This window comes from Bos indicus x Bos taurus, chromosome 3 (genome assembly GCF_003369695.1).
Source record: "Bos indicus x Bos taurus breed Angus x Brahman F1 hybrid chromosome 3, Bos_hybrid_MaternalHap_v2.0, whole genome shotgun sequence".
Lineage (NCBI taxonomy): Eukaryota > Metazoa > Chordata > Mammalia > Artiodactyla > Bovidae > Bos > Bos indicus x Bos taurus.
In genome coordinates, this window is record NC_040078.1 from 92,063,708 (window position 1) to 92,085,408 (window position 21,701).

At 53.1% G+C, this 21,701-nt stretch overlaps 1 protein-coding gene across 4 annotated transcripts in view; it reads left to right on the forward strand.

Moving 5' to 3' along the window:
* SSBP3 (single stranded DNA binding protein 3) overlaps positions 1 to 21,701 on the forward strand; it is a 166,312-nt gene that overhangs the window by 90,782 nt on the left and 53,829 nt on the right. Inside the window, exon 1 of one of the 4 annotated variants that reach the window (XM_027537159.1) lies at positions 4,959 to 5,102. The exons of the other annotated variants lie outside the window; for them this stretch is intronic. Within the exon in view, the coding sequence (XP_027392960.1) occupies positions 4,974 to 5,102 (129 nt within the window). The 5' untranslated portion in view covers positions 4,959 to 4,973. Of the gene's footprint in view, positions 1 to 4,958; positions 5,103 to 21,701 lie in introns of those variants that run through there. 4 annotated transcript variants of the gene reach the window in all.

Consider the following 21,701-nt stretch of genomic DNA (forward strand, 5'->3'; position numbering starts at 1 on the left):
GTGGGATTTTTCTATACAGCCACCGGCAGAGATTGCCTTTTCCTTAGGGGGAACGGCCATTTTTCGGCTGGGCCACACAGCTTGTGGGATCTTAGTTCCTCCACCAGGGATTGAAACCTGGGCCCCATGAATGAAAGCATGGAGTCCAAACCACTGGACTGCCAGGAAATTCGCTTTCTTTGGTATTCTTAATTTTCAGAGCAGACCTAATGGTGAATCCTTGCCCTTCTGATCAGTGACCTGTCCTGCTCTTCTGTTGTTTTAACTACTGATGAGCAGCTCTGGGGAGGGAGATGTGCTTTAAAATATTGCTTAGCTCATTCTATGAACACTAGAGATTCAGAGATAAAGGAAGGCAGGGTCTCTGTCCTCGAGGAGCCCACCAAGGAGACAAACAGCCCTGAGCACAGTACAGTGGGGTGGGTCCCAGGCAGCGTCCCAGCCAGGCTGCATCAGGCATGGAGGACGGGAAAGACTGGTTGGTTCTGCAGGGCCGAGGAGATGCAGGGTGAGTATAAAAATTGGTCGAAGAGGTGATGACTTAGGAGTGGAGAGTGGGTATTTGCTGCACAGCCAGGAGGGTGGGGAAGCGATTATCCTCAAAGGAGGCCATGTGCCCTCAGGTTCTAGGGCCAAAAAAGCAGAAGAAGGATGTGATGGGGGCGTAGGGTACCCCGAGTTAGCGGGGCCAGTATGGCCTCTTGAAGCCTGAATTTCTCTCGTCCTGGGGGCTGTGGGGACAGGGAGCGGCTGGAATCCTATCTGAGTCTTTCACCATTAGAGTCCTCAGGTTGAGTGTCAAGGTCAGTAATGGTGGTGGGCCGCAGTGGAAGAGCCTGTGGGTGTCAGGTAGATACCAGCTCTGCCAGCTACCGCTGTGTGACCCTCGGTAAGCTAAGCCTCAGTTTCCTGCACTGTGAAATGGATCTTGTAAAGTATTTACGTCTTGGGCTTGGCGTGAGAAGTGATCATAGTAAGTGCTCGGCATGTGGAAGCACCCAATAACAGTGCACTACGGTTATCATCTATGTAACGATACTCCCAGCAACAGTTCTTAAGCAATGTCAGGAGGCTGGCCTCACTCTGCCCTGCCCCTGTCTTTCCCATTCATCTCAAGGATCACCCAGGTTAGGGGTGAAGCTGGTCAGTGAGGCCTCACTGTGGCCATGGCACTTTCCCTCTGTTACACAGCCTGGTTTCAAATAACGCGATGTTTGCCGATAATGAGCTTGGTGTCTTGGCCTGAAACTCTATGCCTGTTTGGACCTGTAGCTTTCCCCGGGTCCTCCAGTGGATTCGTCTGTGACACACGGCCGGCACCAGGCTAGAGCTTATCACACACCGAGGTGTGCTTTATCATGTTCCTCCCATTCTCTCCCTGAGCTCTGCCTCCCTGGGGAGGCTCCTGGGGTTCCGTGCAGCAAGACTTGGTCCAGCCCTGGGAGGGCTTCCCATCCAGAAGAAGGAATAAGAAAGGAACCCAGGAGCTGCCAGCCTGTATAGTAGGGGGCGTCTGGGAAGGGCTCCTGAGGAACATGGCATTTTCATGGGACCCTGAGGTTAGGGAGTTTGCACACATGAGAAGGATGCAAGGGTGTCTTGGTGGAAGATGAGATATAAATAGATGACAGAGAGGAAACAGCTAGCAGGCAAGAGTGACTGGCCTTGGGACGAAACCGGGAGAGAAGGGTCTTCCTGGGCAGTTCATAGGTTAAGATTTCAGTGCAGGAGGCGCAGGTTCGATCCCTGGTTAGGGAACTAAGATCTCACATGCCACATGGTGCAGGCCAAAAAGGATAAAGCTGGGAGAGAAAAGTCTGCTAGATGGAAAACCAGATAGTAATGACCCTCTTTGAGCCTTGAAACCAAGAGAGAATTTCCTTCTGCCTATGACCCATCCTTCATAAAAACATCCAAACTTGAGGCGTCTTGCTGCTTCTCTGTGACTCCCAGTTGCCCAGCCTGCAAAGGAAGCCAGTGGCTTCCAGCTTGAAGCTTTTTTTATGTGTCTAGGAACATTCCATGGGCCCGTGACTGCTCACCAAAGTAACTTTCTGCTCTCCTAACTGGATCTAATTTGCCGTTCCTCGGCCGTGACATCTGATAATAGGAAATTTACTATTTATTGAATGCTTATCGTGTGCTGCCTGCCATGTTAGGCAGGTGCTGTGACCCCATGGACTAGGGAAGGGAGGCACTGGGGGACCGGTGACATTGCCAGGGGAAGGGCTCGGGTCTGCGCCGGGTAGTTCACATCTCCTGAATCTCTTGATTCCTTATAAGGACCCTGGGGAGTAAGGTAGCAGTTTCCTTCTTACCCAGTTGACAGCCTGATGCTTTCAGCGTGCGGATGTAATCAGAACTGGGATTTGTTACCTCCCGCTAGACGTGGTTGGCCCAGACTTTCTCCTGTCTCTTGTGGTGCATGTACTGGCCCGCGAGTGCTCCTCTGAGAGTGGCACCAGGTCCCGGGCATCCTCGCCCCTCCATGGGGGTGGCGGTATGGGTTTTCTGTATCACCTTCTCTGCAGTTACAGCAGATCAAGGCTCACCTCAGCAGAGGACAGCTCAGCCTTCAGTCCAGGGCCAGGGCTTGTTCTGATGCGTGAGGACCAGTCTGTTCTCTGAGAGTGTCCCCAAAGCTCAGCTTTCAACGTTGTACCAACAGCGTTCTCTATTAGTAGAACATCCTGGGGCCTGGCTCCGGCGACCCCTCTGGGACTCTGCTCTTCTTTCTCTGCCTCTGGCTGCCTGCTATTCACATGACCTCTGCACACACTGATCTTCCGCGTGGAATGACCTGGCTTTCTGGAGCACCCTCCCCCCACCCCCCACACCTGCTGAACCCTTTTCCCACCCTGCTTCCTAAGCCCTCATTCAGCCCTTTTCCTTGGAAAGGCCTCTTCAGCTGTTCTATGTGAGAGTAGCTAGCCCTGGGCCCCCGTGTCTGGTGCCCATTTGGAATGTGTGTTTCCTGCTCCTCAGAGGAAACCTACTCTAGAACTCTCTAATTCCTCAAACTCAGGAAATTGAGGCACTGCTGCTGGTTTCTGGAAGGCAGGTGGGTGGGGTTGACTGGTTCAAGGTCCCTGAAGTCGCATGGAGTCATTGTTCCTGGCTCCCAGCTCCACACAGCAGTTTTACTGCCTGTTCTTCTTACCAGAAGCTGCAGGTCAGAGCCCTGCCCACTTTCCATGCCTTCTGTCACCTGGCTCCTGCACACCTGACCTCGCCCTCGCCTGGTTATATTCAGATCTCAGCCCTGCCTGGGCATCCTGTACAGGCTCAGGGCTGTCCTCTCTCTCCCTTGGCTGCCCTTTCCGGGCTTCCCCTTGCCTGAGATGCCATCTTCTTTCTCCTTTGCTCCTGTCTACATCGTCATTCATGGAGCAAATGTCTTAGAGGCAGTGCTGTCCGATAGGAATACAATGGGAGCCAGACATGTCATCTTAAATGTTCTGGTAGGCACATGAAAAAGGTATAAAGAAACAAGTAAAATTAATTTTAAGAATGTACTTTACTTAGTCATATGAACATATGTCCGAAATACTGTCATTTTAAGACGTAATCAGCATAAAAATCATTACAGTTATTTAACGTTCTTACTTCTCATACCAAGTCTGTGAGATCTAGTCCGTATTTTACGCATCTCAGTTTGAATTGCCTGTGCTTCAAGTACTTAGCACCCTTTGCAGCTGGGGCTTCCATGTTAGACCTGTGGGTGTGGGGAGTTAAGAGCATGAGGTCTGTAGAGGGGTGGACTTGTCTTATGTTGTCTCTTGACTGTGCCATTTTATTAGCATGGGCCTTGGGGAGGGTGATGTCCCCTGTCTGAGCTGGTTATCTGCAAAAGTGTGCATCCTCACCTCATGGGGGTTGTCGGAAGAACTGAATGAAGGGCTCATGTAGGGACTCAGCACAGCATCCAGCACATAGCGTCCGTCATTGTTTATATTGAAACAGTGACTCCTTGAGTGAGTACCAGGGGCCGGCTTAGTGCCAGGACCTACCCCCCGGCCCCTGGGCTGACCTTCAAGGTAGTCCACCTCGTAGGCCCTGCCTACACAAGGGCCATGAGGGGCAGGGAGATGGGCCCGCTCTGGACAGGGGCTCTGGCAGGAGCATAGAGGAGGGGGTGGTAATCAGGAGAGGCTTCCTGGTGGAATCCCCCCCACCCCACCCACTACCTCAAGCTCACCTTGGGTCCCTCGGCCTCCAGAGCCCTCTGTGACAACACTGGCGCCCCTGTGACTCCCGTTTGCTAACTCTTTGTCCTGTGTAATTAGTGCGGCGTGCCTCCCTCTTGTCTCTAATTGTGTTGTACAGCATGTACTTTATTATATCAGGGTATAATACCGTGAGGCTGGCAGTTATCTTGTTCACTAATTGTTTCGTGTGTCTGTCTCGTCTGCCCCGCCAGATTACCCCCTCCTTCTGAGCAGCCAGTGCTGTCTCCGTAGCTTTCTGTTCCCCCAGCCAGGGAGGGCTGGGCATCAGGGCCCAGGTTCGAGTCCTGCATTCCCTACACTGATTTGGTCTGGCTGCAGACAAGTCACTCTCCTTCCTCTTGTGAGCAAGCAGGGTGACACAGGGACATTTAAGCCCCATTCTGCCCTAACATCCTCTGAAGTAGTGGATTTCTCTCCGTAGGTTGAGCTTCAGTGTGCCCAAGGTGGTGCACGGTCCTTCTTGGCCTACCAAGTAAACACGGAGCATCCATGAAGCGCCAGCTGTTGGGAAGATCCTGGTGAATGAGAAGATTTCTACTCTCAGGGTGCTTACAGTTTAGAGAAGGGAATGGATTTAAAGGAGTAAAACTGTCAATATTGTATTTAATCCGACTTGTGATCTGCATTCATTTAGTGGATCTGAGTATGTCGTGTGCAGCCTTGCCTTGTACTGAGCAGTAGAGGGGTGCCCTCACGCTTAGCAGGTGGAGGGGAACACAGACACACAGACACCCTCACAGGAAGATGTCAGCATGCACGTGGGGAGGGTTGGGGGCCCTCCAGGGGGGTGTTTTACACCTCCTGCCCAGAGTCCTCTCAGAATCCAGAGAGCAAAGTACAGAGTTGGAACCCCCTTCCCTCCTGCGCTGCGTGGTAAGGCTGGGGTGTTTGTGCTGCTGCCTGGCACATGATTTGGGGGAGGACACTAAACACAAGCCAGATGAAGGCGCTGCCCGCGGGTGCCTGGGAGCAGGGGGCGGCCCTGGGAGCGTGCGGCTGGGGCACCCTTTATAATCACAACACTGCGGCAAGGGCTCCGGTCCCGGGTGGCGACGGGCGGGGGAGGCCGGCTTCCCATCTGCTCGGCCTCCTTTGGCTCTGAATGGATTAGTTCTGTTTGGGTTGGAGCTTACCGTTGTGTGTGTTTTTCATCCCCCTCCCGTTTGTTCTCTCTCCCTGGCCTGAGCGCCCGCTCAGAGCGGCGAGGGTCCCGGTGCGGGCAGGGAGGATTGTGAAGTGGCCATTATTCAAGCAAGAAAGGGAATAATTGGAGTTTGCGTTCTTCTGGGCTTCTATGGAAACTCGGCTGGGGCTGGGGGGTGGGGGGGTGAGGCCTCGGGAGAGCGAGAAGGTGGGTGTCACTGTAGAAACTGGGGTATAGCGTGGTGTGTGTGTGCGTGACCCCACCTGGTGTGGGGTGCCCCTTAGCTGAGTTGGTCCTGGGAAACCACAGTTGATCTGGTGGTGGTGGTGGTTCTCACAGATGGGGCGTCTGAGCGGCTCCGATTCATACCAGAGGATTCTGGTGAGGCTTCTGTCGCAAGCCACTGTTGGCAGGGAATGGGTATTACGGGCTGTGTGATGTGGGAAAGGACTCCATGTGGGCCTGCCGCTGACCTCACCAAGGGCCCTCTGTCTGAGCCTGTTTTCCCAGTCTATCAAGTGGGGGTGGTGATTGCTATCATGCAGGCTTGCCGAGGGGGCAGAAGGTACGTGTGTAGGAGACACGGGAAGCGTACAGTAGAGCCTAGCCTGGTCTTCGTGACACTCCGGGGACTCTGGGTACGGGGGGTGTTGGCAATGCCCGTGGACCCCGCTGGATTTCTTGTTGGGCTCAGGGAGCTTCTGCAGGTAAAGCAGACTTATGGGGACCCAGCACTGGTTTTATACCTCCTCTTTGAAACAGAAGGTCTGTCCCTCCCATCGGTGGTCCCTCAGTCTCCACTGGGAGCCCTGCTGTGGAATGGATGTTTGGGGAGAGAGGGGTCGGGGGAGGCAGGGGAAGCGACCGCAGTCTTGGCCTTTCAGAGTCCACATTCTAGCTTAGAATCAGAATTTCACACATGTGGAACAATTAGAGAAAAATAACAGATGGTGTCTGATCAGATGTCAGCGCCCCAGACGGCCCCACCCTCCAGCAGAAATAATCCTCCTTTCTCTGGGATCCCGAGCCGGGCGCAGGCTTGTGTGGTACCCTGCGTGCATCGGTGTGTAATTGGTCGTTAGTGCCATTAGTTGTGCAGTAGCGCATGTGGTTGAGTGCCCCACATGCTGGGTCCTCTCCTCAGTCCTTCCTTCTGTGTTGGTCCAGCAAGTGCTCGGGGCACTTGAGCCAGCCGTCTCCCCGGGGCCTCCAGGCTGGCCTGTGCGTCCCCTGCTGCTGCGCTCTGGAGCCCGCGAGCAGCTCTCCTTGTGCTGCCTCTAGGCCTCTCTGACACCCCGCTTGCTTGGATGCTTGGTCCTGGTGGCCGTCTCCTGAGCTGGGTCTTGCTGTAGGAGCTTTTGGCTGACCTAGAGGATGAGGATGAAGAGCCTAGCCAGCCACAGGTCCAGTGCTGCTCACCAGTGGTGTGACGTCGACACTCCCCTGTCCTTCCTGAGCCTCCCTTTTCTTGACTTTAAAAAGCTGGGATTGGAGTAAGCAGTGTTTCAGTGTTGGTTCTGAGACATCAGGTTTCTTTTGGAGGTTGTGCTGGCCTGGAAATGCCTTTGGTTTGCTGGACCTTTAGCTGGGCCTGGAGATGCCTCATAGACCCTTTGCCTTCTAGAATCTGATGGTCTAGTGAGAAAAACAGACGTAAGCAGATGCTCATGGTGCTGCAAAGAGTCCCGTCACTGGATGTCCCAAGAGAGGGCCCTCCTGGCTCGACCCAGAGGGCTTCCTGCATGCGATGGCTTTTTTGTGGGGGTCCCCAAGAGAAATAAAGAGGCAGAAGATGGTGACTGAAAGGGAAGAGTGTGACAAGAGCATTGCAGGGTAGGGGCTCCCTGGCGATACAGTGGTAAGTCTCCATACTTCCAGTGCAGGGGGCACAGGTTTGAACCTGGTCGAAGAACTAAGATCCCATGTGCTGTGTGACAACCGCCTCCCCCCCCCCCCCACCAAAAAAAAGAGAGCATTCCAGGGAAAGGGAAGAGCCTGTATAAACACTTGGAAGCTTAAAAGACTTGCCCTGTTCAGGAAGGAGGGCCTATGGGGGTGGAGCTGAGACTGAAAGGCCTAGGGCAGCGTGCAGCCTGGAGCAAAGTCCTCTTGGATTGTGAGCCTGCCCATTAGGTCTCCTTGGGGACAGGAAGGAGGACAAGAGGACGAGTAGGCAGATCCATGAACAAAGGAGGCTGGTGCACTGGTCCAGGAGCGAGTCCAGTGGAATGATGGGGAAGACATGGTCTGGGGTGTTGTATGGAAGCTAGGAATCAGCCTGGCCTATGGAGACCTGGCACAATTGGGAGGATTGCCCAGACCCCCTTGACTGTCACACATTTTCCTAGTAATTTGGTGCCCTTGTACCCAAGAGGGTGGGCTTAGGGCTGATTTGCCTCAGCCTGGATTTGTTGAGGACATTGCGGGGGAAAAAAACCCATCTCTCTCCAAATTATCCAAAGAGTGAAAGCATGGTGGCATGTGGAGCGCCCTGGCCTGGTCCTGGGCGTGTCTGTCTCTTTCTCTGAGCCTGCATTTCCCTTTGGTGAAGATGGCAGGGGCGGGGGCGGCATAGGACTGGTGCCTGCAGTGTGCTAGCCCGCCCCCATGACTGCCGCGTTTGTTTCAGGGGTTGGAGGATCACGCAGGGCAGGGTGGCTCATTCTTGGCAAGTGGAGTGGAAAATGCCAGTGTCTTAAAGCGAGTCCCAGAGGGGTGGGGATGGGTGTGTGTGTACTCGGCTGGGTGTGCCCCCGAGCATCTCCCTTGGACAGGGCATCTGTGCTCGTCCAGCCTGGAAACTGCATGGAGTTCCTTCCGTTCTAAGATCTCATCTCATCTTCCTATTAAACATTAATAATAACTGATCACTAACCCTCAGCAGGACCAAACCCCCAATACACGTTGGGCAGATACTGCCGGTGTGTGTGGTCTCCGTGCATGTCCTTGACCCAGCGTGGCACCTACAACAGAGCAAAGCGTGTGTGTGTGTGTGTTTTGTTGTTGCTACTTTGGAGCCACTGCAGAATTTCTCATCACTGCCAAGTTACTTCCTTGGGATATATTTAGATAGTGCGAGATGAGCGAGAAGTGGGCGACGTGTATTTGCACAGGGATGTTTGCACACGTTGACCGTGGTGTTTTTGGGGCCGATGTCCAAGAGCTGGCTCCTTGCTCAGCCCTTGTCACACACTTGTCAGGGAAGGGCTGTGAGTAGCTCCTCTCGGGGATGGGGTGGGTGGGGAAAGCATGGTGGCAGGACAAGTCTTCTGCTGCCCTCTGCCTTCTCCCTCCCATTGAGAATGAAGTCAGGGTCGGGGGCTTCAGGAAGAGTTCGAGGAGGCGGCTGGGAAGCCCACACTCTGTCCACAGGGGCTGCTGTCTGCTGCTGTGGGGTGGACACTGTTATTGCACCCTGATAAGATGAATATAATTACTTGGTTGTTTATCTTTATTGGAAGTCATGGAGACTGTGTTGGCTCCCCAGGGTGGGGTAGGCAGGTCTGGCCCTGCACCCCTGCTCTAAGCACTTTCTCCCACTTCCTTCCTTCCTGCCCTCCGTTGTAGTGTGCCCCTCTCCTCTGTTTGAGTGTGTGTCATCCATATGGCAGCGTGGCGTGATAGGGCCCAGAGTGGTCTGACTGCAGCCAGGGGGCCTCGGGTCCAGAGCGGTCTTCTCTGGCCTCCCCAGACCTAATCAGCTTACAGTGGGGCAGGGCAGTGCTCTTCTGTTATTAAATTCAGAGCCGTGGTCTGCATGATGGAGGCAGCTTTAATGAGATTAGAAAGCTTAACTGAGAGGCCAATTAAATCTGGGCCCGTACCTGTTTGGGCGGCTGTCTAAGCCCCAACCTGCATCCGGAGGCTTTCTACAGGCCTCCTGGGAGCCTGGCTGGGGAGGGTGAGGGGTAAAAGATGCCTGCCCATCTAACCACCCCTGGACCTGGGACTGCTCAGGGCAGAGGCAGAACCTAGGAGGAGTTTTCTGAGACATCTGATCCTGGAGTTCCCCAAAACTGGATCCCTACAGGCTTCCTGCAGCCTGGGCAGGGTGGTGACTGGGTGGCTGGCAGAGCCCCCAGGTGATTCTGATGTGCAGCGAGGTTTGGGAACCAAGAATTGAACCCACCCCTGTTTTTTTTTAATAGACGAGGGAAAGGGATTCCTGGGCGGCAGCCTGCCAGGGCCTGGCACCCAGCCCCGTGCCTCTATCACTGTAGTGTCCTCCTTCCTTCCCAGCCCCTTGGGCTGCAGGAAACAGGGGATGCAGTTGCTCTTCTGTTCACACCCAGTTTTCTATTTGTTTCTTCAAACTCCTGTGTCAGGTAGGCCAGGCAAAGAATGGTGACTTCCCATTTCACAGATGGGCATTTAAGGTTGAAGAGACCTGCCTCACACTGGTACCATCACTGGAAGGCCTGTTTGTAAGATTAAAGTCTTTCCCTTCCATGACTGGAGTCTTCCTTTTGGTTCCCACTGGAGGGGATGCAGTGTGTTGGTGTGTGATGAATGGACCCAGCCAGGATGAACTGTGACCTTGTAAAGACATTTAACCATCGTGGTCCTCGTTGGCAAGGTAGGTCAGATACAAAACAAAAGAGCAGGCTATTGAGAGGGCTAAGTGAGATCAGCTTCCTTTCCATGTCTGCATGGTGTGTGGTGGGTTATTTCTGTTTCTGGAATGCAGAACCAGCTAGCTTTGGGGGGACAGTAATGGGAGTGCTGAGAGGCTCTACAGGTGACCAGTGCCCCACCTAGCCCACACAGGGCATGGAACTTCCTTGGTGGATAAAAAGTGGAGAGAAGGGTATAGAAGAAATGTCTATTCAACAAAGTAATTATTGTCCACCTGATTGTAGGCTGAGCACTGTTTCTGGGGGAAGCAGAAACCTTACTTTCATAAACTCTGGGAAGCAAGGCAAATCATTGCCATTTTCTAGATAAGACTGCCAAGGCACGATGTCTTGGAGGACTCAGGTCTCAGACCTTTCCTGCTCTCCCACTAGGATTGTGAGGCTGCGGCTAGGTCTGTTAGCAGAGAAGCTGGGGGACTCCTTCCTGTTCTAAGGTTCTAGGTTCAGGTTTTCTGGAGGCCTGTGGATTAAAAAACTCCTATCTGCAGTGGAGAAAACCAGGCCACAGCCTCAAATGCAATTAGACAAAAATAAAAGAAAACCAGACTGCTTTAGACCAGATTTGCAGCCCAGTGGGGAGTTTGGTCATCATCCTTCAAGGATGGTCCTGTGATGTCTATGTGGCTTACACGTTTCAAGCTAGGAATAGAACTAAGATTCAAAATCAGGTCTTTTCCAAGGTTTCCATGTTTCTCTTCTCCAGTGATTGCTTGAGAAGAGGAACATGGAGACTTTGGGAAGATAAGGCCCCTCTTTGTCCCTTTTGACATTTGGATTTATGAGAGTATGTTCTGTTCTTTAAAGTTACATCTTTATAAAGAAGAAAAATAAAAGACATTTCCCAGAAGAGCCAGGCCTAGCTTTGTCCAAAAGCTCTCTCACAGCCCCCATTCAGTGGTTACTGATTTTATTGGACATATTTGGATACTACTATTGAATATTTGGATTCTACTTTTTGGAACCAGTAGTCCTGCAGGGAGATAGCTTTGTCCATATGATAAGGCCAGGTAGAAAGTGTTGTAGGGGTTACAGAGTTTTACGTTGACTTGGAAGAGGAAAAAAATCATCCTGCCCAGTGCCCAGGGCAACCTGAGGAATGGATGGGTAGATGGACTAGAATGGCAAAAGCCAGCAGGGAGGTGGGCATTCTGGGTGGAGGGATGGCATGTGCAGAGGCTGGGGACCAGCATGTGCTTCTCAAGATTGAAGCTTGGTGTCCCTGAGAAGAGGGAGGTGAGAATGGGAGGAGGAGAGAGGCTGAGATGAGATCCCAGCCCTCCCGTCATCTCCTTGTTTGCATTAACTCATGCCAGCTCCAGGAAGGTGTTGTCTTATATTGGTCGGGGCATGGGGCGGGGGAGCATCTCAAGATAGAGTGAATTGCCTGCCCCTGAATTAGCCAGGGAGCTGGGGAGTCGAAGCTCCTTGCCTCAGTCCAGTGCTCTGTCTGCTTTACCATGGCAGCCCTTGGTTAGGAGTTTATTGGAACTCCTAACGTTCCATCTCAGCCATCTCAGCCCTTGTTGAGAGGGTTACGGGTAGAAGCAGGTATCTTCTAAAATTGAGTTCTAGCTCATGAACCTACTCAGGGCCTTCCATGCTTGTTCTGTGCTGGGAAGCAGGGACATAGAGGTGGGCATAGGTGGAGGACTAGGAGTTCTATAGGTAGATAAAGGGAAGGTGGCAGGGGAGCTTGTTGAGCAGAGAGAGTAAAAGTAGCATGAACAGTGTCCTGGGGGGCCTGAGGCTTGCTTGCTGAAGGGCTGGAGCTATTCTCACAACATGGTAGACAGAACAGGGCTGTGGCCAGAGGTTCCTGCAGGCTCAGAGAGCCTGGTCATTGCCCACCCTCCCCCTTTTCTCAGCATCTTATCTTTCTCTTCTCTCTGCCTCTCTCAAGTTCTTTCAAGTCAAGTGAGGAGTTGAATCAGGGAGGAAGAGGAGGATGCATTCTGACTGAGTGAGCTCAAGGCTTGCTCTGTGCCATGTCTCTTGATTCCAAGAACCATGTCTTTTTTTTAATCTATGATTTGGAGGGTCCAGCTGCACAGGGCAGTTGTCAGATTGGCAGTAGATTCCTCCATCTATGGGGCACATTTTCTGGGGCGCAGGAAGGCATCTTACGGGGAGACCTCTGCCTTGATGTCTTTGTCAGCTTCTGCCCAGGCTCAGGAGCACCTCCCCCCCCCAGACCCCCACCCCCACACCTCTACCTGTCCCTAAGCCCTGGAGGTAGTAGGCATGTTCTCTGGCCCCTCTAAGAAGTGTATGGAAAAAGTTGCTCCTTGGGCCAGTGGAGCAAACATCTACCTGCAGGGAGGCTGAGAACCAGTGCATTCAACCTGTCTTGAGAGTGAACAGCAGGCTCTGCTTTGGAGATGGAAGGGAGGCTCGACCACCAGGGCTGGGAGAGGCAGCTAGGTCTTAGCAACTCATAAAGACTCCTCAACTCATACATGATCCTTTCACTGCACCCAGCCCCCTGGCCCTAGGCTTGACTTCCGTCCAGTTGGGAGTGAGACACAGTAGCAGTTTAACTCTAGAGACCACCCTACTCCCTTGCATTTTTTTGTCTTTCTTGGAACTAAAGATGCTTTGTCTAGATGTTAGCTTAAGCTGTCTCCACAGCTGTCTTGGGAAAGGAGGTGTAACCATGATCTCATTTTGCTGACCTGACCGTTGACTCCAGAAGAGGCCACCCAAGTCATCTGCCAGGAGGGCGGAGCCACATCAGTGCCTAGGTTTTCTGAACACCCAAAGCTTGGGTTTCACAGGCAGAGGAAACAGCCTGTTCTAAGATGTGTGTGGGCATAGTGGGGTGTGCGTGCCCGTGTGTGTGGCAGAGGTGCTGTTTTTCGAGGGGAGAGGGTAATTGTATGAGTTAGCTAGTCTTGCAATTTGACCTTGTAGACATGGTGACTATTCTTGATAAGCAGAATTTCTGCAAGAACTTTATTCATCCAAAAAATATTTACTGAGCCAGCACCTTCTCTATGCTGTGCACACTATTCCTGCCCCCATCCCTGTGAAGGCAGCTGGCTAATTTAATAAGAAATTAACAGTCAGATGTGACAAGTGCTGTGATGAGGAACACATGGAAGATGAAGAGGTTTTGCCCAGGAGGAGAAAGTGAATGAGAAGTTCCAGAGAGATGGACCAGCCTCCGCAGAAGGATAGTTGGGCATGTTCATCAAGTAAATTTGGGTGAAAGAAAGGCCTTGTAAGCCAGAGAGTACTGCTGCTGCTGCTAAGTCGCTTCAGTCATGTCTGACTCTGTGCGACCCCATAGACGGCAGCCCACGAGGCTCCCCCGTCCCTGAGATTCTCCAGGCAAGAACACTGGAGTGGGTTGCCATTTCCTTCTCCAATGCATGAAAGTGAAAAGTGAAAGTGAAGTCACTCAGTCGTGTCCGACCCTTAGCGACCCCATGGACTACAGCCCACCAGGCCGTCCATCCATGGGATTTTCCAGGCAAGAGTGCTGGAGTGGGGTGCCATTGCCTTCTCCGCAGAGAGTACTAAACAATAATAATAGGTTATTCCTTTTCTGATAGACTTAAAGAATCTAATTTGTTGAACCCTGATGAAGGTCTCTAGACAAGACCTTCCTTTGTGCTTTCAATACCATATGGATTGATGGGGAGAGGAGGGGTGGACCACTAAGAAGTCCCGTGTATAGGCCAGAAGTCTCAGCAGATAGGTCCTCTGGTCCCTCGGAAGCCTTTGACCAGTCAGGTCATCTCTGGTTCTTCCAGGCTGGGCTCCTGACCCCGTCCCCCAACAGGTTTCTCACTAGGATCCTAAAGGCCGAGTGTGTCCTTGGGTGCTCTGGAACCATTGTGGCAGGATGCTAACAAGAAAGCCCTGCTTGTGTGCCTGGCAGACCCCCAGCAAGCATCTGTGGCCTCCCTGTGATGACCTCCAAAGGGCAGTCCTGCCTTGTCCTGCAGTGGCTCTGGCAAGACCTCAACAGGCTGTGGAACGAGCTTGCAGACTGGGCTGTGTCAAGGACTGAAGCAGCCTGGGTCTTAGTCCATGCCTGACCTACATCTTCAGCCCCTCCGCATCACTCTTGGAGCAAACTGAAGAGCCTGCCACCCTGAGGGGGCCTCCTGCATGCCCGCAGGGTGGGCCCTGTTCTAGAATGGTGCCAGGCAGCGAGGGGTGTGGTGTGTCTTTGAGGGGCTGATTGCTGTGATCACAGAATTTGAGTCAACCAGACTGGCTGGGTTGGGTTCCGTAGGGACCCTGGGTACCAGAGCTGTTACCGTTCCTGCCTCAGAGACACAGACAGACATGTGCGCACACAGACTTGCCCAGAATCTGTGACCTCGTGAATCCTCTTGCCGAGGGTGTTAATGTCTCTGTAAAATGACTGCCCTAGTCCCCTCATGTCAACACCGCTCCAAGTCTGCTCAGCGCCCCAGGGCCCGGGAGCAGGGTGAGGCCTGGGAACTTTTCTACAGTCCCACCGAGTCTGCTCAGCACCCCAGGGCCTGGGAGCAGGGTGAGACCTGGGAACTTTTCTACAGTCCCACCAAGTCTGCTCAGCGCCCCAGGGCCTGGGAGCAGGGTGAGGCCTGGGAACTTTTCTGCAGTCCCACCGAGTCTGCTCAGCGCCCCAGGGCCCGGGAGCAGGGTGAGGCCTGGGAACTTTTCTGCAGTCCCATCCAGCGCAGTAGGCTTTTGTTGTGCACCTACTGGGTGCCTGATCTAGTTCTGGGAAGGCTTCCTGCACCTGCTGCATTTAGGCTTGAAGGACAGATGGGGCAGCAGGGGAGGCCTCCGGGAGGGCTCGCCCCCAGCAACTGGGGTCTTCCCAAGAGGAAGGATCCCTAGTAGGCAGCATCATCTCAGGGGGTCAGGGCACTGGGTGGGGGCAGAAGGGACTGAATTCCGCCCACCCTGGACCCTGCTGTTTTGTAAATGAGGCACCCAGGCAGGGAGGGGATCGTCCTGTTCTCGTCACCTAGTTAGTTTTTTGGAGGTTGTCACTGAGGCTGAGCTGCAGCGCCCCTTTGTGTTACCTAAAGAATTTGGTCAAGGGGAAGGAATGTGGACTGGGAAGTCAGGTAGACCTGGGTTCAGGTCCCAGGGTGCTGCTTCCCCGCCTGTGGAACTGTGGGCAGATCAGCTCTCTGAGCTTCAGTTTTCTGTAATGTAGAGATGCTAATGCCACCCGCCGCCCTGGGGCTTTTTGAGGGGATCAGAGATAAGTAAGAAAGGGCCAGCATTAGGAGGCACCTGTCTTGTCATCTGTTGCTGTCCTGTCATTCCTGTGGGCAGCACAGGCAGAGGGGGAGGTGTGGCCAGAGCGTGCCATCTCCCCTAGCCGGAACCCTCTGCCTCATGTCATGCCTCTTCCCTGTGTCCTGGAGGGCCCAGCCGTGGGCCCAGCCACTGGTGACCTCACCTGGCAGATGCCCAGGAGCCCTCAAGACGAGCTTCTCCACCTTCTGTCTGTATCTTGGGCAGCACGACACGTGTGCTGGAGGCAGGCTGACACCTGGGCTTCAGGTAGGAGAGCCAGCAGTGCAGCCCCCCGTCTGACAGCTGGGCATGGAGGGCTGTCCGAGTGGACAGCAGTGGATTCTAAGTGCCCGGCTGCTCATGGCGTTGTTTGGTTCAATTTCCTTTGCGTTGTGACCTACATCATTCCTTATTTGCTAAACCCTCTGAGCAGGCAGCAGTAATAAATCAATTAATGACTCCGATGAATCGTTTAATGGCTGGCAAAATAACAGTAAGGCCAACAGCTTGCATCTCTCCAGCGGTACCCAAGGACTCTGGTCGACCAGGGTGGGGGACGAAACAGAGACTGTTAGCTAAATGAGCGCAATTAATACGCGCTTTAAAGGCTTAGGCGGCATCTGTTCGTGCAGCCCATGCGCCTGCATTCCCGGCTCCTTCGTTTGCACCCCCTCCCCAGCCTAGTGTAAACTTCCCCGCTTGGATGTCAGGGGACCCGGATGAGATTTTCAGGCTGTGCACCTCATCCTGTCATGACGGGGGCTGAGCTGAGGGAAGGTGACTCTGTACCCCTTGAATCTGGTGCTGGTGAGCAAAGTGTGTGCCCCCTTTCTTGAAAGGTGTTCTGGGGGCCATCCCTTTAATGATTTCTCTTAAACTTAAAAAAACAGAAGTTTCTAAAGCGGGTGGGTTTTTGTTCTGTGCACACCTCAGTCCTGGCAGGATTAAGTTGTCATTGGAACTGAGCATGTGTGCAGGCCCATGCCAGGGAATTTTCCACTTTGCAGAAGCAACTGCCAGTGTTCTTGTTAAGGAACTGTCACTGGCCTACTATGACATGTTTGCGGTTGTAAGAGGCTCCTTTAAGACAGTGGCGGGGGTGTGTGTGTGTGTGTGTGTGTGTGTGTGTGTGTGTGTATTGCTAATGGTGTAAACCAGGGTCTGAAGCTCATCTCTCTTTAAGAAGAAAATCAGCGTTGTACAAACAGCATGTTGTTGATCCACTCCACACTGTTCATTTGCAGGGGGGACCTCTCGCCTTTAATCTCCCTTGTCTCACGTGTACATGCCTAGGACCCGTGCCCTCTGCTGTGCAGCTCAGCTGGGGAGATGTTTGCACATGGGGAAGGGCACCCTGCCTGGCATCTACAGTATAACCAGGTATTAATTACATGGGGCTCCACCTCTTACCCAGATGATGCCCTCTGATCCAGTTCCCAGAAGAAGCGAGTGCTTCCTGGGTTGGATGGGCAGGGCCTGGTGGGATGGTGGCCATGACCGTCTCAGCACAGCCAGTTCCTCCTCTTCTTGAAAATGATCTGAGTGGGGTGCCTTTCTTTGATTGTTTTTTAAAAATGAGAGAGGCCGCTCCTCGGAAGACTGGGTTCTGCCCCACCAGGGATGTTTCTTCTGCTGGCCCCCACCCTTCCCACGCCCTGGCCTGCCCTGTGTTCACAGAATCATAGAAAGCAAACGCGCGCGTCTTCCACCTGGTGCTGTGTTGCTGGCTCAGCAGTTTGAGTCCCTTATCTGAGGAGTCATATTTGGGTTCCCCATACCCCTGTTGAGGGTAGAGGCCTCCCTGTAATAGACGATGATGAAGGGCTGAGGAAGGTAAAGTGAGGTGCCCTTGTACCCCAGCTGCTGGAGAACAGAGGGGCTGGGCATAGAGCCCGGACCTCTTTACTCTCCAGCAGCATCTTTAAACGTCAGTTTCAAAGCTTTGACCGGAGAAGCCAGTACACAGCCAGAAGGTCTGGGCTTGACTTCCAGTTCTGCCTGTTCTGAGCTGAATGACCTTGGACAAGTCTCTGAGCCCCTGTTTTCTCATCTATAGTCCCTGCCCAGTCATCCAGGAGGATGGGGAGAGAAGCTGGTTGAGCTGCACCTAGGTTAGCTGGTGAGCTGAGTGGGCAGCCTCCTCCCCCTTCTGGGGGAGGGGACGTGGGTAAGCCCCATGCCCACCCCGTCAGCGAGATGGAGTGGCTGGGGAGGGCAGAGGCCTGACGGGATTTATGCTCTGAAGGAGAAGCTGTCAGAAGGCCTGGTTCCAGGGGAGGGCTAAGATGACAGCAGTAATCTCTCACCTCCCTATCACCTCCTGCATCTCCGAGGCTCGCTGTCCTTTAAGGCCCTGGCTTGAGTGCCACCTCTTCCATAAAGCCTCCCTGATCCCTCTAATCCCCACCTCACGGCGCCCGCCCGGAGCACCTTCCCGCATCCCTCAGTTCTCCTGTGGAGACTTCATTTCATCCCCTGGACCTCACGGGCAGAGCCGAGCCTCTGTCGTCTCCCACCCCAGCAGGCACAGCACAGCATCCCTGGTGGCCTAGGAGCCAGCATTTGCTGAACACATGGCCGTGTCAAAAGTGCTCCTAACCTTTTTAAGCTCCTCGCCTGCCTTGTTTCTCCTTCTCTTCCCAGGATAATTTACCAGTTAGATCCAACAGACTCTTTAGTGAGATCTTACATTCCCACACACAGGCACACACAAGCATGCACGCACCCTAAGTGGAGACCAACTCAGTGAAATACTTGCCGGAAGGAGCAGTTAGAAGGCCAGTCTACTCTGGGAAGAGAAAAACATGTGGATGATCTCAGATGTAGAGAATGCCTTGTGCTTACCTTATGTTACTATGAGCTGTTGTTTGTTTTCATAAGCAACAAAAAGCACCCAGAACTCTCTTTTGTAGGGACTGGTGGCAGGATGGAGAGGGGTGCATTATTTAGGTTTCTTGGACCGAAATCAGAGGTGGAGGGACAGAGAGACTGAAGTTAGAACACAGGATAATGCACTTCTCTGGGCCTGATTTCTTACCGGTAAACAGCAGTGACACCTTCACAGGGATGTTGAGAAGTAAATCGTATCCCCTTCCCCAGGGGTTTGGGATCAGGATAAAAAGGCATTTGCTACTCTCTGCCTGCTCTCTCTGCATTCCTGCATCCATCTCACTTTTCAGGAGATAGAAATGAGGTGGGGATGTTAGGGAAGAAGCTCTGGTGTCAAGACAGCCCTCTCCTGGGTCTGACGGCCTGGCCGTGTGAGCTGGGGCTTTTGTCACCCTTTCTCAATTTGTGTGGCTGAGAGCTCGGTGTGATGCCCACTTGGTTCACTGTAGCAGCAGGATCTCAGCCACCTCACTTGGAATTGAGCAGAGGCCTGGGGGGCAAGAAGCTCACCCGAGTCATACAGCAGGTGGTTTATAGCCGGACCTGGAACCCTGATCCCAGGACCCTCCATCTGGGTCTCTTCTGTCTCCTAATAATCCCCAGGAAATGCCAGGTGGTGCTGGATGACATAGCTCCCCCCTTTTCAGAGGGGAGGCTGAGGCAGTCCCCGTGGCTCTGTTGTGGCCAAGCAGAGACGAAACCCACACCCTCTGATCCTGAGTGCGCTCGCACCCTGTCCCCCTGAGCCACCCCGAGGTGACGTGGCCCACCGCTCCCGGAGGCTCTCCACTCTGATGCTCGGATCTGGAGAAGCTTTTGGTGGCTCAGAGCATCTGCCCCTGGACCCAGGGCCATCCCTCAGCAGCGACGAGCGAGCACGTCCTTTCCTCCCCGCGCGTGATGGCCCCCTGGCCGTTTGGAGGCAGGGATCCTGTGTTGCTCACTCCCCTGTGTCATCCAAACCTATTTTTAACTCCAGCCAGTTCTGTCTCTTCACGTAGCAACAGCTCTGTGTGTTTTTCCAAGCTGCAGAATTAGAACCTCTGTTCTCCAAATGGATTCTCTTCTGTGGTCTGCACATAAAACCGAGAGGCCTCTTCCTGTACCTTCCACTTTAGCCACCCCGCTTCTCTGTCTTGGCCTTTCTGTTTGGGTGATGAGATTCTCTCCATTCCCTTAGCTATATCTTCAGTCTATTGATGCTGCTAAAATTCCCTCTAGGAAACTTGGGGGAGAAAAGCAGCGACATTACATTGCCAACAAACCTAAGCCATCTACGCAAGGCTATGGTTTTTCCAGTGGTCATGTATGGATGTGAGAGTTGGAGTATAAAGAAAGCTGAGTGCCAAAAAATTGATGCTTTTGAACTGTGGTGTTGGAGAAGACGCTTGAGAGTCCCTTGGACTGCAAGGAGATCCAACCAGTCCATCCTAAAGGAAATCAGTCCTGAATATTCATTGGAAGGACTGAAGCTGAAGCTGAAACTCCAATACTTTGGCCACCTGATGGGAAGAGCTGACTCATTGAAAAAGACCCTGATGCTGGGAAAGATTGAAGGCGGGAGGAGAAGGGGACGACAGAGGATGAGATGGTTGGATGGCATCACCGACTTAATGGACAGGGAAGCCCGGCGTGCTGCAATCCATGGGGTCGCAAAGAGTTGGACATGACTGAGCAACTGAACTGAACTGAGGAAGCTTGGCCCAGAGGGTCCCAGGTCACTCCTATATTTTGCAGAGAATGTTGTATTTTGAATTGTGAATTCCATATTTTGCACAGAATGCTGAACCCTCTGACCTGATGACACCTGTGTAAACATCCCTCCCTCCCTGGAATATGAACTTCTCTCACAGGCCTTCATTTCTCAGAGCTGGAGCGCCCCTGTCTCCCCCTCCCCAGCCCCCCAAGCGTCCTCTGCTGCCGAGCTGTGAGCACACCGCCGTACACCACGCACCCCTGTGTCCTGGGTGCCTGGCCACGTGGCCTGCGTTGAGTTTCAGTCGAGGAAGGCTGTACTTGGTGGTTTCACATGTGGGCCCCGTGCTGCTACACGCCTGGGTATTGGGGTGTGGCGAGGAAGGAGGGGATTTGCAGAACAAAGTTCCATTTTGCAGCCTTGTAAATCAGTCAGGAGGGGTTGGCTGACCTGGCAGGAGTCCCGCCGTTCACTCTGAGCGTGTTTTTATTCTGTTTTCCAGGAGCTTCCTGTGCACAGAATAATTTTTTTTAAGAGAGTAAAAAATGGGTGGGGGATTCCATGCTAGTTTGTGGGTGAGGCTAACTGGGGGTCTCAGGGTAAGACTGGAAGGTCCTGTCTTGTAGGGAACACATACCCCCACCCCGCCCTCACCAGGCTCTGCTTCTTGAAGGAAGCATGAATGTCACCTACCACAGGATATACAAGATGTGAAGTAGGAGGCTCCTGGGAGCTTGTCTCTTGGTCCCTCTTGACTGACCCTGTTCCTTGAGTCGCATGGGACTCCTTGCTATGGATTGAGGAAAGGGCCCACATCCAGAACTTGCCAAGTCTGTTCATTTGTGGAGCCTTGGGTACTCTGGTGCTGTTGGGTGACTTTGTCAGGCATGCACTGGGATGTCTGGCACGGGCTAAGAGGTGTCAGATAGGATTCTCAACTGTCCTGAGCTACTTGCTCTTCTGCTGAGATCTCTTCCCTGTTGCCTTGAGTGGCAAGCCCAGGTTCCCTCGCACGGCTTTCAAGGCTCCTCGCTGTGGCTCAGATCCCAAGGCTGCAGGTTTGAACCCTGCATCTCTACCAGGGGTAAGAGTGGGGGGTAGAATGTGCTTACTCTGGGACAGGGGTAGTGTCCAGGTCTCTCCTCGCTGTTGACAGCAGAGTTTGGTGGAGTGGCATCTGCAACACATGAACAGAGCTGAGGGGCTGCAGTGAACCCCTAAGCCCCGGTGGCTGTGTAGCCATTCTGGGGTCATAAAGAGACCCTACTCTTGAGGGTGAACGTTGTAGAATGAGCCCTCCTTGGAAGGCTCCCTGGCTGTGAACAAAAATAAAATACTTGGCAGGGAGGGGAACTTTTACAGCTTCAGGCAGATGTCTGAAGGCACCTAAGGCTTTCCAAGTGGACTAGATCCCGGAGGCTTGGAGGAGGCAGCTGGCTGCAGTGGGCCACACCACTCAGTGCAAGGCCTGTTTTCTATTTGGAGAAGAATTTTTAGTTAGTTTAAAAAAAAAAAAAAAAAGCATGAGTTGCCAAACTGCATGCCCAATTTGACTCTGCCTTTTTTAGTCCATGTGTGCACGTACGCGTATATGGATAAAGGTTGCTGAAGGGGGGCTGTTGGGGTTGCGGTTGGTGCAGGGGAGAGCCCAGATGTCATGAGCTGGCTGTTATCTCCAGGCTTTGATAATCAATAGGTTTGTAGGTGGTGCTGAAGTTTTGACCTCTTAAGGGTTCTTTTTTTGATCTGATTCTTTGTTTTTAAATACTTCCTTAGTCTTAGGTGGGTCTTCGTCGTGGTGCACAGGCTTTCTCTAGTTGCAGCGACTGGAGGCTGCTCTCTAGTTGCTTCTCATTGTG